Raw genomic sequence first — 14,596 nt, forward strand, 5'->3', positions numbered from 1 at the left:
AATATTGTTATAGAAAAGAATCCAGAAGCTGATGAAAATGAAAAAAGCTTTAAGGCAAGGCAAGGCAAATTTATTTGTATAGCACAATTCAGACACAAGGCAATACAAATTGCTTTACAGGAACACTCAAATTACATTAGAAGACATAAAAAATAATTTAAGTCATTAAATATTGCATTAAAAACATTAAACGTTGCATTTTAAGACCAGTAAAAACATTACGAAACAAACATCAAAACAAGTAGGCTAAAATAGAAAAGCTTAAAAGAAACAAGACTGTAGTGTCAGACTCATAATGTAGTTCAAAGACAAATTGCTTCATTTAAAAGCAGTGTCAAAAAGAATGTTTTTTGTCTTGATTTAAAAGAGGTGAGAGTTGAAGCAGACCTGCAATTTTCAGGGAGTTTGTTCCAAATATGTGGCGCATAGTAACTGAAGGCTGCTTCTCCATCCTTAGTTCTGATCCTGGGGTCTGAAAGCAGACCGGTACCTGATGATCTCAGAGGTCTGGATGGTTCATAGCGAAGCAGCAGATCAGAAATGTATTTTGGCCCGAAACCATTCAATGCTATATAGACCAACAACAGGATTTTGAAATCTATTCTTTGATAGACAGGAAGCCAGTGTAAAGATCCAAGAACTGGCGTGATGTGATCTACTTTTTTGGTTCTTGATAGGACTCGAGCAGCAGCGTTCTGAATCAGCTGCAGCTGTCTGATGGAGTTTTTAGGGAGTCCTGTAAGGACACCATGACAGTAGTCGAGTCTGCTGAAGACAAATGTGTGAACAAGTTTCTCCAAATCCTGCCGAGACATAAGCCCTCTTATCCTGGATATATTCTTAAGGTGATAGTAGGCTGACTTTTTAACTGTCTTAATATGGCTGCTGAAATTAATGTCTGAGTCCATAATTACACCGAGGTTTTTGGCTTGGTCTGTAGTTTTCAACATTACAGACTGAAGCTGAGCAGAGACTTTAAGTCGTTCTTCCTTGGATCAAAAAACAATTAATTCAGTCTTGTCTTTGTTCAACTGAAGAAAACTCTGACACATCATCCAATCATCGATTTGTTCAATGCATCTACTCAGGGTATGTATGGGATTATAGTCCCCTGGTGATATGGTTATATAAATTTGTGCGTCATCTGCATAACTATGGTAGCAAATGTCATTGTTTTCCATTATCTGAGCTAGAGGGAGCATGTAAATGTTGAATAGTAGAGCCCCTCAGGCTTGGCCCCCTAAAAATATTGTCATATAAAAGAATCCAGAATGATGAAAATGAGCAAAACTGTCATCTTCATAAATCAGAAATAAAACGTGAATCCAGAGAAGTGATTCAACAAACGGACATCGTTTTAACACGCAGAACATTTATAATAATATAGATGGAGGCGATTGACACCACGTGAGATTTAAATAATGGTATGAAATATAAAACATATGAAACTTTGCTCGTAGCATCACATAAACTGTGTACACAAACAGTGTTCTCAATGCTCTTGTTCATGAGTAGAGACCCTGGTGATGCTACGAGCAAAGTTTCATGTTGTGTCGAGACTTCTTACTGTTTTAAAAATAGAGATTTTGATGCTAGTGTATCATGCCCCTAGCACTCCCGTTCAAAATTAATGTGCCCAAAACCGAAACTATGGTAAATCTTAAAAGTGCCTCTTTTGTCGTAATTATGCTTTTACATGAAGGTTTGACTCATATTCAATCCCAAATAAAGCCTTGGTTGCTTTTTGGCAAGAGTTTCGCTTTAGGTTCTGATTCTTAAACTAATTCAACTTTTTTCTGGCTCAGGCGGTGATACTTTAACGATATATTACAAATCAAAAGAAAGGACTTTGTTCTGTTAAAACTTGAATAAAAGTGAAGCACTTAAAGCAGTGATTCAATTTGCTTTTCTTAGAGCTTGTCACAAAAATAAAAATAAAGATTATACTTTAAAAATAAATTAATTTAAAAAAAATAAGAAGAAGAATGAAAAGTAGGAAGTGAAGAGAGGAGCAAGAAGATAGAAGTGTAAAGTGAGAATGAGGGAGGAGCAGAGAAGAGCGGAAGAGAGCATGTCTCTGTTTTATGGCCCTGCAGCAGAGCAGACCAAAAGGGGGTCTGGCTGACAGTGTCACTCCTTTTGTGATGACTTTTAGACTCACAAAAGTTTGATTTAACTAAACTATTGCTTTTAATGTTTGGAAATTGTGTTTTAACATTTCCCCAGAATTTCATCATTCATCACCTGGAAGGGATATGACATGATTACGGTCAATTATCATTCAAAAAGAATTAAAACATGATTTAACATAAAACACATTTCAACATACAATATACAGTAGAACCAAGGACTTATACATATTCCTTGTAGTCCTATCTTAACAAAACATGTCAGAGACATTTTACTGGTAAATAACATAAGTATTGAACATAAAGAGGAATGTTCTGAAATTTGGTCCCACTCACCAAGGCTCACCGAGAGGGAGGGCCTGGTTTCTCCCAGATCTCAAACTCATTAAGCAATGAAACTTCATCTTGGCTTAACAATAACAAAGAAACGTGGAAAGCATCAGTTTTATGGATATATCCTACAGTTTCATGATACATTTGAATTAAGAAGGTGAGACTGTAGTTAATACTTTTTTAGAACCTATTGGAACTTAGATGAGTATAGAGACTGCAGTGGGATTGGAATGTCGCAGACACAGTAACAACGCCCTCATGAATACAGTTGAAATGTGATGGGAGAGGGACTGGATTAGGTTTCGAACTAGACTTCCCCCACTGTTGTTTCAGAGGGAGAGACATAGACATCAGATGTCATTACCTAGTTTACAATTGTTAACGAAACATTAAATCATAACATCTGTGTCAGAAAACAGTTCTCCTTCCTTCTGATGTGGAGAAAGAATACTCTATGGTGCTTGACCTCGTTTGACCGGAGGAAAAGGAGTGCATCTTATTTTGCGGGGGGGGGGGGGGGGGGGGGGGGGGAACCAGAAGTGGTCATTTGTTGTTAAAATACTAAAAGAAGGTCTCCAATGACGTTTTCATAGCAAGAAAAATATCATCCTCCTGCTCGGTGGACAGGGGGAGGGTCTGCCAGGTCAAGAGGTGAGGGGCTTTCAGGCCCATATGCTGGAGAGAGGAGTCAATTTGGGTCAAAGATAATCATGGCCGAAACAGGACCTCTGTTAGATACAGAGACGAAAGGACAAGTTCCTACAAGAAGTACTGCTCTTGCCCACCGTAGCAAAAAAACAAGGCTCAGGTCCTTGTAAAGCTACCTCTGTTGACTTTGTTGAGAGGGTTCTTATCCTTGTGTCTGTGTGCGTATGTGTGAGTGTGTGTATGAGTGTGTATGTATTTGTGTATGTTTCTGTGCATGACTGTGGGGGTGGGAGGGTTGGGTTCTTTTAATTTTCTTCTCCTGATTTTGTTTGATGTTTCTCTTTTTCTGCTGTCTGTCCATTTCTGTAAGGCACTTTGAGATACCTTTTTCTATGAAAAGCTCCATATAAATAAAAGGTTGATTTGATTTAATAATAATAATAATAATACATTTTATTTGTACAGCGCTTTTACAGCTCTCAAAGACGCTTTACATAAAACCAAAAACAGAGGAAAAATACATAGAGAAATAAATAAAAAGTACATGTAAGGACAAACAAACAATATGCAAGTAACTGTGTGTGTTTGTGATTACAAAAAAAAAAAAAAAAACTGATGGGGGGCACAAGAAGATAGCTATTATTGCAGGTTAAAAGCAGATTTAAAAAGGTGGGTCTTGAGTAATGATTTGAAGGTGGATGGGTTAGAACAGTCACGGATGTGTTTGGGGAGGGCGTTCCAGAGGGAGGGGGCGGCTATGGAAAAGGCTCTGTCGCCCCAGGTGCGGTGCTTGGTCCTGAGCGGGTGTGAGAGGAGGTTAGCGTCGGATGATCGGAGGTTGCGGGTTGGAGTGTGGTGGTGGAGCAAGTCTGTGAGGTAGGAAGGGGCCTGGTTATGTAGGGCTTTGTGGGTGAGGAGGAGGAGCTTGAAGTTGATTCGATATGGGATAGGGAGCCAGTGTAAGTGTTGTAGAACAGGGGTGATGTGTTCGTGGGAGCGGGTGTGGGTAAGGAGGCGGCAGCTGAGTTTTGAATGTACTGAAGTTTGTTGAGAACCTTGGATGATGAGCCATAGAAGATGCTATTGCAGTAGTCGAGTCGTGAGGTAATGAATGCATGGATGAGAGTTTCGGCGGCAGAGAAGGAGAGTAATGGACGAAGGCGAGCGATGTTCTTGAGGTGAAAGAAGGCAGTTTGGGTGAGGCGGCTGATATGATGTTCAAATGAGAGGTTGTTATCGAAGATGATACCAAGGTTGCGGATGAACGGGGAGGGTGACAGGGTGGTGTTATCAATGCTGAGGGAGAAGTTCTGGGTTGATGTGGCAAGGGATTTTGGGCCGATGAGTATGATTTCAGATTTGTCACAATTCAGTTGAAGGAAGTTAGTTTGCAGCCATGATTTTAGTTCTGTCAGACAGTTGGTGAGGGTGGAGAGGGTGGCAGGGGTGATGGATTTTGTAGAAATGTAGATTTGGATATCATCAGCGTAGCAGTGGAAATGGAGACCATGACGGCGGATGATGGAACCAATGGGGAGTAGGTAGAGGATGAAGAGGAGAGGACCAAGCACCGAGCCCTGGGGGACGCCTTGAGGGAGGGGGACTGTGGAGGAGGAGCAGTTGTTGATGTGGATGAACTGATGTCTGTCGGTGAGGTAAGATTTAAGCCAGGAAAGAGCAGAACCAGTGATGTTGAGTGATGTTTGTAGGCGGGACAGGAGAATGGAGTGGTTGATGGTGTCGAAGGCCTCAGTGAGGTCAAGGAGGATCAGTATATTGAGATGCCCAGAGTCTGCAGAGAGGAGGAGATCGTTAGTGATTTTCAGGAGAGCAGTTTCGGTGCTGTGTTGTGGGCGGAAACCAGATTGGAATGGTTCGTATAGTTCATGGGAGTGGAGGTGGGTTTTGATTTGTGCGGCGACCACGCGTTCCAGAATTTTTGACAGAAAGGGGAGATTTGAAATGGGATGAAAATTTGAAATGGTGTCAGGATCCAGGGCGGGTTTTTTGAGGATTGGGGTGACAGCAGCCAAGATTTGATTTGTTACTGAATTAGGATTCCAACTGATTGGTTGGGATGCTCACATAGTGGAAGGTGGAACTGGAGGTACACTCCATGAGAGTAAGACATTAACCTCCCTGTGTTTGGTACAATACTGTTGAAAACAGCATGGCATAACGCTAACCTTATACTGACCCCACAGTCTTTAGTCTACGGTGTGGACTCTCCACAAGATCAGACAGCAGCTTCACGTCTGAATCCTTCAGGTTGTTTCCACTTAAGTTCAGCTCTCTCAGATGGGAGCGGTTGGACTTCAGAGCTGAGGCCAGAGAATCACAGCTGATCGCTGACAAACTGCAGCCACTCAACCTGAATAAAGAATAAATGATGGAGAAAAAAATCAAATTTGTAATCCAGTCAGATGAGTTCAGGTGTAGCTCAACATTACTGTGTCCCCATCAATGAGCTTTTCTCTAAAATGAGTAGAGAGACTTTGTCATTGTGTTATTGTGGATCATCATCAGCCTTCTACAGACATCATCCACATGTCAGCTCAACATTCATGCAGCTGTTCATGTCGACAGATTAATAACAAGCTGCTATAGATTTATTAAATGGCCAATATGGAAAAAATGTGTCTATAGTATTAAGCAAATAAACATTTAAGTAAATGCATCACTTTACAAACATCTTTTCCACCTGTTCCAGCACTCACTCTCTGCTCAAACCACACATTTAGACTTTCCTCATTATCATCGTCAACTCCAACAGGCAGCTGACTGACTCTGAGCTTCATCCTAAATCATCTTCAAAACTTTACTCAGTAAATTAAGATGCTCCGACTCTTAATCCTACCTTACTGCACCAATAGTGTATAATTTATGGTCCTGTTTACAAAGTGACATCCTGTCTGAATCGAGGCATCATTAATTGTTGGTGACAGATCAGATATGATGCTTTAAACAGCTGCAGGAAATAAGCTTTACAGTCTCTGTGTGCTCCTGTAAGTGTAAGTGTGTTTGTATCCTCCATGTGTGTATGTGTGACAGATACTGGCTTTAAGTTACACTATGTCCTGAAAGTTATGTATAAAAAGACATTTTTCTTTTAATTACATATCTTACAGCACAATAACAGATAAATCCTTCAGTTTCCGTACTCACACTAACCCAGTTTGAGTTCAGACTGAATTCTGAATCAAATGTTCAGACTGCCAAACCTTGAAAAAGAGCTTCGTGATTTGTGCTCACATAAACACAAAAAACAAGAGAACTGAAGAAAATTCAAAACTTCTATGTTAGATTTAAATCAGGTAGATATACAGTGTGTAAGGGAAAAAACATGAACTGACCTCAGAGTCTCCAGTTTACAGTTTGGACTCTTCAGTCCAGAACACAGCTGCTTCACTCCTGAATCCTGCAGGTCATTGAAACTCAGGTCCAGCTCTCTGAGATGGGAGGGGTTGGACCTCAGAGCTGAGGCCACGACTTCACAGTGAATCTCTGAGAGTCCACAAAAACTAAATCTGTGATGACAGAGAAAAAAACTTTTATTTATTAAAATTCTTTATCATAAAAATAGACGCTGCATGTTTAATCACAAAGCAAATGAACATGAGTGGCTGTGATCAGCTGGTCAGTTGTTGAGCCTGGTCAGTCACTGATCAGCAGGTCTGTGGTTTAAAACTGAGCACCTCCTGTACACATGTCAAACCCAAACCAGCAACAACATGAAAAGAAATCTGAGCAGAACTAATTATAAGGGCTGTGCTAAAATGTCAATATGGCAATATACTTCATAGATTTCCATCTCTAGAAATTTGTATTCTGAAAATAAGTATTCATGTTTTAAAATGGACTGTGAAAGCCGACAACCTCCTGTAAGTATTGCAGGACATTGTTCATATAGTGACACAAGAAATAAATACAAGCACTTTATTTACTAATGATGTTTACAATGATGTGTCTAGGGACATAGTAAGGTAGTAGTAGGATCTCAGCAGCTTTCCAGTTGCTCATCCTGACATCTGCAGATGAAGTCATGAACTGCAATGTCTATTCTTGGCATCTTCACCGCAACGTAACACCAGAGCTGTTTACGTTCACCACGCCTCGCAGTCGCACCATGCCTGTTTATAAGCGCAACATTGAAAAGGGTCCGGTCTGAAACAGTTCTTGCAGCGTAGCGTTCTGAACATTGTGTAATCAAATACACCGGTATGGCGGTATATTAAAAATTCATTTCATAACGAAAATATACATTAGTATTTGGTGTGAACTGTACACCACCCAGAACTACCCTGTAACCTCTCTGGAAGAATTTCACAGTTCCTGCTGCCTCAAAAAGGCCGAAACCATTGCACAGGACTCATCACACCCAGGTCAAACACCATTCAAATTACTGCTGTCAGGCAGGAGATACAGGTCCATGAAAACCAGAAAAAACAGACTACTAACCAGCTTTTATCCAACAGCCATAAGTGCAGTGAATAGTTCTACTAAAGCATAGTTCTCACCACTTACCTTTGTCAAAGGGCTATGTGCAATTTTTGAAGGTGGATGTATGTATGGGTGTGTCTCCTATGTGTTTTAGCATTAATATGCATACAGTAGTTTTTATTTATTTATCTATTTATGCATCTACTACCTCAACAGATGTTTTTGCACGGAATAAGGACTGTACCTTTTACAATGACAAAAGGTATTTTATTCTACATCTACATAAATTCAGTGACTCTAAAGGACATATGGCACTTTATTTTCAAGTTTTGCTCCGGATCGCATCACATAATCATAACTTGCCAAGATTCACACCTCCAGCTGTTCAAGTCACACACTGGCCCGCTTCTTCTGGGCTCTAATTCTACCTCAGAGCCGCAGTGAAACCAGTGAACCAAACCATTAAAAACACATTTAAAAAAGAAACTGTGAAAAAATGTGGATTAAAATCTTGACTCTCAAGTCATTTCAGAGGACTCCAGCACACAACGAAAGACCGTGAGTAGACGACAGACGACAAAAATGATTTTTATAGACGTTTCTAAATTAACACGTATAATTTTTTGTTAAAGAAACAGGTTGAAAACAAATTTAAGGAAAACTTTTCTAATGTGGAGGCTTTATATCGTACATGTGTTATGAGGGAGGATCTCTACTCCAACACTGATGTTGGACTTACCGAGCCTTCCTGCAGTTCCTCACAGCTGGCATCAGTCTCAGTCGTCCCTCCTCTGATGTGTTGTACTTCCTCAGGTCCAACTCATCCAGAACCTCCTCTCATATCTGCAGCATGTAGGCCAGAGCTGAGCAGTGGATCACAGAAAGATATTGTGATCTCGTCTTTGACTTCAGGAACTCTTGGATCTCCTGATGAACTGAGTGGTCGTTCATCTCCATCAGACAGTGGAAGATGTTGATGCTTCTATCAGGAGAGATATTTGTCTTCGTTCTCTTCTTCAGGTTGTTGATGGCTCTCTGGATGATTTCTGGACTGTTGTCTGTCTGACCCAGCAGACCGCCTAAGAGTCTCTGGTTGGACTCCAGAGAGCGGCCATGAAGGAAGCGAACAAAAAGGTCCAGGTGGCCATTTTTACTTTCAAGGGATTTCATCATTGCTCTGTTCAAGAAGACATCAAGTGTTGAATAAACATGTTTATTTCCCAAAAAGGCCTCCAGGACCTTTGTGTTCCTGTTGGTGTAACAGTAGAACATGTAGACTGCAGCCAGAAACTCCTGAACGCTCAGATGAACAAAGCAGTAGACTGTTTTCTGGAAGATCACACTCTCTCATCTAAAGATCTCTGTACAAACTCCTGAGTACACCGAGGCCTCTGTGACATTAAGACCACAGCGCTCCAGGTCTTCTTGGTAGAACATGATGTTTCCTGTCTCCAGATGTTCAAACGCCAGCCTCCCCAGCTTCAGAAGAACTTCCCTGTCAGCCTCCGTCAGCTCCTGTGGACTCGTCTCACGTCCCTCATGGTACTTCTGCTTCTTCCTCTTTGTCTGAACCAGCAGGAAGTGTGGGTACATGTCAGTCAGGGTCTTGGGCAGCTCTCCTCTCTGGTCTGTAGTCAACATGTGGTCCAGAACTGTAGCAGTGATCCAGCAGAAGACTGGGATCAGACACATGATGTGGAGGCTCCTGGAGGTCTTGATGTGTGAGATGATTCTGCAGGACAGATCTTCATCACTGAACCTCCTCCTGAAGTACTCCTCCTTCTGGACGTCAGTGAAGCCTCGTACTTCTGTTACCCTGTCCACATATGAAGGAGGGATCTGATTGGCCGCTGCAGGTCTGGAAGTGATCCAGACGAGAGCCGAGGGAAGCAGCTTCCCCTGGATAAGGTTTGTCAGCAGCACGCTGACTGATGACTTCTGTGTGACATCAGACACGACCTCATGGTTGTTGAAATCCAGTGAAAGTCTGCTTTCATCCAGGCCGTCAAAGATGAAGAGAAGTTTACAGACAGCGAGCTTCTCTGCTGTCACCTTCTGTAATGTTGGATGGAAAACATGGAGCAGCCTGAGAAGACTGTACTGCTCATCTCTGATCAGGTTCAGCTCCCTGAACGACAGCAGAACCAGCAGACTGACATCTTGGTTTTCGGAGCCCTCTGCCCAGTCCAGAGTGAACTTCTGCACCGAGAAGGTTTTTCCAACTCCAGCGACGCCGTTGGTCAGAACCACTCTGATGCGTCTCTGTTGGTCAGGTGAGGCTTTAAAGATGTCGCAGCACCTGATTGGAGTGTCATGGAGGGTCTCCATCTTGGAAGCTGTCTCTAGCTGTCTCACCTCATGTTGGGTATTAACCTCTTCACTCTGTCCCTCTGTGATGTAGAGCTCAGTGTAGATCCTGTTGAGGAGGGTTCTACTTCCTGTTTCATCACTTCCTGTTCCATCACTTCCTTCAGTCACATGTTCACATCTCCTCCTCAGACTGATCTTATGTTCATCTAAAGCCTCCTGCAGGACACCATCAGCTGAAAGAGAAGAAAATATGAGACTGAAGAAAGGATTTCATAAAATCTTTAATGTCTTTGCTAGAAATCTATATCAATATCTCCCTGCAACTACAGGAATTTACAGTAAGCTTACTTCAACTTATGCCTTATGTCCAACTGCAATGGACCCACACAAAGAAAGTGGAAATTATCATACAAAGTCTGCCAGAAGTAAGGAGAGAAGTTACCACAGTTCACCTATTAAACACTGACTGCAATGAACTCACCACAGTAGATGGTAAAATGATTCAATTCACCCGCCAGCACACAGATTCACCAGCATTTGGCAGGTACTAATTTCCCTCACTGTTTCAGATGTGATCACATCAGCAGACAGATGTTCAGTCTTACCTTGTGCAATTCTGCCCTGACTGACTGTCTGCAGTCCAGCTCTTGTTCTGGATCTTTTTCCACACTGGGGACAGGAGGAGTGTTCTGATGAAGCAGACTGGTCCCAGTATGAGGTGATGCACTGTCTGCAGAACCAGTGTCCACAGCTGGTAGAGACTGGATCCTTCAGGACGTCCTGACACAAAGAACAGCAGGACGTCTGCTCCTCCACAGAAACATGGCTCCTCTTCCTCTCTCTGTGGAGATGAACAGATTCTTTACAACACATTACATTACTGGTGACCAACAGACGCCTCACATGTTGAATGCAGCTCTTAATTTTAATGAGATGCTTCTGGCCACATCCTGATATATTTTTAATTCAATTTCTAACCAAATATCATCAACATCATAGATGTCAATCATTGACTGGATATGAGAGACAATCTCTTTATTTCAAAGAAACACACAAGAGTGTCAATCAGAAATCAATTAATCAGACTTTGGAATCTGTATCAGTACGAGGAACGATGACAACAGTTTAATAGGTGATAAATGAATAACATCAGTATCAGGACTCAATATTAGATTAGATCGGGCCCCAATCTAGCTGGATTTACAGGCAAAAGATAAAGAATTAGCCTAAATAAAGATTATTCATGTCTCAGCAAATTCATCTTCATAATTCATCTTTTCACGATTGTCCAGGTTTCAGTTCAACAACAGAAGAAGAACATGGGGCATTTAATTTAAGGAGATTAAACAGTTTTCAGTATTTCAGTTCTCAGCTGCAGTGAAAACTGCATGTTTCAATCCTTTCTTTACATATTTTGAGCCTTTGAACAGGAAAACATGAAACACTGAATCTTCATCAGGTTAGCTTAAAGTGAAAACCATCTCTGATGACTGTTTTTGTCTGAGGGTCCAGGTTCATTACTGGATTACTTCATGAACTCTACTGCCTTTCTTTATTGTTTTGCTCTAGTGTTGCAGCACTGACGAGTCCACAGTGCAGCATCTGGAAATCCAAGCAGACTGAGAGTCGTTCCAACAAGGTGAACAAAGTCAGACCAGCTGATCGCTTCACGTCACTTTTTAGAGTCACATTCTTCAAATTACAACTTGATTCATATCGCTCCAATAATTATAACATGATTAATCATCTCTGTATACATTTCCTGTGTGAAAAATGGAGGCAGCAGCTGCATTTTATTGTGCAATTCTCCAATGTTGCATGACAATAAATCTGAACCTTGAACCTGCACTTGGTTCACATTGCAGGTAAAACACAAGTTGTGCCAAATTTAGCAGCTACTGCTGTTATTTCAGTGTGTCAGACACATATTAAATCAACATTTAGGTAAATATAAGGAGTCGGGAACAGATCAGGGTTTAAACTGATTCATCTGGACATCTCAACATTGTATCTACAGCTGGGAACACATTCTAAAGAGTTTCTACATCTAGACTACATGACCGAGGTTGAGTTAATGCTCAACCAACAGAAAGAAGGGGAACAGCACTGATCCATATTTCAATGGATCCATATCATCTCAAATAAAGCTGATCAGACTCTGACAGGTTCTTGACTCAGCTGTGTTTTGTCCTCCTCACCCTGATAATGTTGCAGCATTGCTCTCGTTTACAGGGTGTACAGACAATAACAAGTTCAATTTTGCTCGCTCGATCATCGCCGTCAGCCGGGGGCTCGTTGCCGTCAACCGCGGCAGCCCACAAACACCCGCTATAGAGCAGCTAACATTGTTGAGTATAGCGGCGGTGTATATATATATATATATATATATATATATATATATATATATATATATATATATATATATATATATATATATATACACACACACACATATATATACACACACATATTTGTATTCGAGTAAAATTCAAAATAGGCGTAAAAAGTTTTTTTTGCATTACACTTTTACGTGGCTCCCCAGGGCGGGACTGAGTTACAAGCCGAAGCATCCTTGAGCAAGATGCTGAACCCCAACCCCAACACTGCTCCTGATGTGCAGTTGGCACCTTCGTGGCAGCCACTGCCATCAGTAAGGGCCCTGCGATGAGCTGGCGACTCATCCAGGGAGTACCCTGGCCTTCGCCCATAGAGTCACTGGATTTGGCCCCAGTACCCCCGCTCCACCTTGAAAAAAGGTGGTATAAAAGCGGTAACATCACCCGCGACCCGCATGGATAAAGCGGAAGAAAACGAAACGAAACGAAAACTTTTACGTTATAGTATAGAAAGTATTCTTTAATTATCCATTATAATAATTATGAATATAGAAAATATTGGTTGATGTTTTTCCATAAATCCAGCAATGAACATGTAAAAACAGGGCTGTAAACTAACTTTTTGGCTCACCTGCCAAGGGGACCGGTAGATGAAAGAATCTACCGGCCAAGTACATTTTTTACCGGCCAAATAATAAATTGCCTCTTTTTGTTGCATATGCATCTGTTTCAGTACTTTTCATGGAGATAACAGTATTATATACCAATACATGCTTAGAAAAGAGGCCAAAGTATTATTTAGAAATACATTTTAATATTATTAATTAAATTTCATAACATTGCAAATTGAAAACTTGAACAGTGCAAAACTTTGACAAAGGAAACACTCATTAATTAACTATCAGGCTCAGTAATAGACTTGTCAGTGTTGACTGTACCATAATAACATTTACACATATATATATATATATACACATATACAGTGGCACCGCCAGCCAGAATCCTGTACGCACTGTGCGTACGTTTTTTTGAAGGTGAAAAAGAAAAAAAATTAAAGCAATTTGTATTCTGTGTAATTTCTCTTTCCCTCTGCTTAGCGGGAAAGCGGGGACTGGGGATCACTTTTTCATAGCCTATATCCCTCTCTGCACAGAGATGCATTTATTTATAGGAACAGCATAGGCTAGTGAGCACCATACATGTCTTCTACAAATCCCGACCACGTTTGCAAAGTTTGGATGAAAACAAATGCTGCAGGTCTGCAGTGCACTGTCCAGGGTGCTGAACCGGGGCCGGATTGGAAGGTTCGGGGGGCAGGATATTTAAATTATGCAAATCAGCAGGTGACACCAAACAGCGTCTGCCCAAGCAAGTCAGAGCTTTTCTTTCTCTCACACAGTGACCTGGAGAGACGCAGCCGCATCTGAGAGGACGATCGCGCGTGTGTGCGCAATAGCGCATAGCGTGTGTTGCCCCTTCTCCACTACACAATACAGCTCGGCTCTACTCGACTCAGTTTAGGTGCTTTTCCATCACAACTGAATTCTTCATAGTTCCTCCTCAGAGGGGGCGACGTCGTCATATCATGGCAGTCGCGTCATATCGTTCTCTTTTTTTCTCTCCTCTGGTCAGCTCCAAACTCACTCGTCTGCACCGCGATTACGGACCACAGCATGGTTTTTCACACAGCAGTGTCAGAATAACCACAGTCTCACAGATCACGTGGGCGCTGCAATCCTTGTCTTATAAAAGTATTTTTCCATTAGTTGTATTTGCCGTTTCTGTGCGTACTTTGAAATTGAATCCTGGCGGCGCCACTGCACATACACATATATATACATATATATACATATACATATATATATATATACATATACATATATATATATATATACATATATATATATATATATATATACATATATACATATATACATATATACATATATATACATACATATATATGTATATATATATATATATATATATATATATATATATATATATATATATATATATATATACATATACACATATATATATATATATATATATATATATATATATATATATATATATATATATATATATATATATGTGACAGACTGAACCAGTAGTGAATGAATGGCAGCATGAATATACATATACATATATATATATATATATACATATATATATATATATATATATATATACATATATACATATATACATATATACATATATATACATACATATATATGTATATATATATATATATATATATATATATATATATATATATATATATATATATATATATATATATATACATATACACATATATATATATATATATATATATATATATATATATATATATATATATATATATGTGACAGACTGAACCAGTAGTGAATG

At 40.3% G+C, this 14,596-nt stretch overlaps 1 protein-coding gene across 1 annotated transcript in view; it reads right to left on the reverse strand.

The window, feature by feature from the left end:
* The window catches only part of LOC115569837 (NACHT, LRR and PYD domains-containing protein 12-like), a gene marked incomplete at its 3' end in the record, with an annotated part of 59,832 nt that overhangs the window by 43,371 nt on the left and 1,865 nt on the right, over window positions 1-14,596 (reverse strand). Inside the window, exons 2-3 of the mRNA XM_030398001.1 lie at window positions 10,775-10,799; window positions 9,239-9,255 (exon numbers count right to left, since the gene is read on the reverse strand). Of these exons, the coding sequence (XP_030253861.1) occupies window positions 9,239-9,255; window positions 10,775-10,799 (42 nt within the window). The remainder of the gene's footprint in view (window positions 1-9,238; window positions 9,256-10,774; window positions 10,800-14,596) is intronic.

Source organism: Sparus aurata, chromosome 19 (assembly GCF_900880675.1).
Source record: "Sparus aurata chromosome 19, fSpaAur1.1, whole genome shotgun sequence".
In the NCBI taxonomy this organism is placed as follows: Eukaryota; Metazoa; Chordata; class Actinopteri; order Spariformes; family Sparidae; genus Sparus; species Sparus aurata.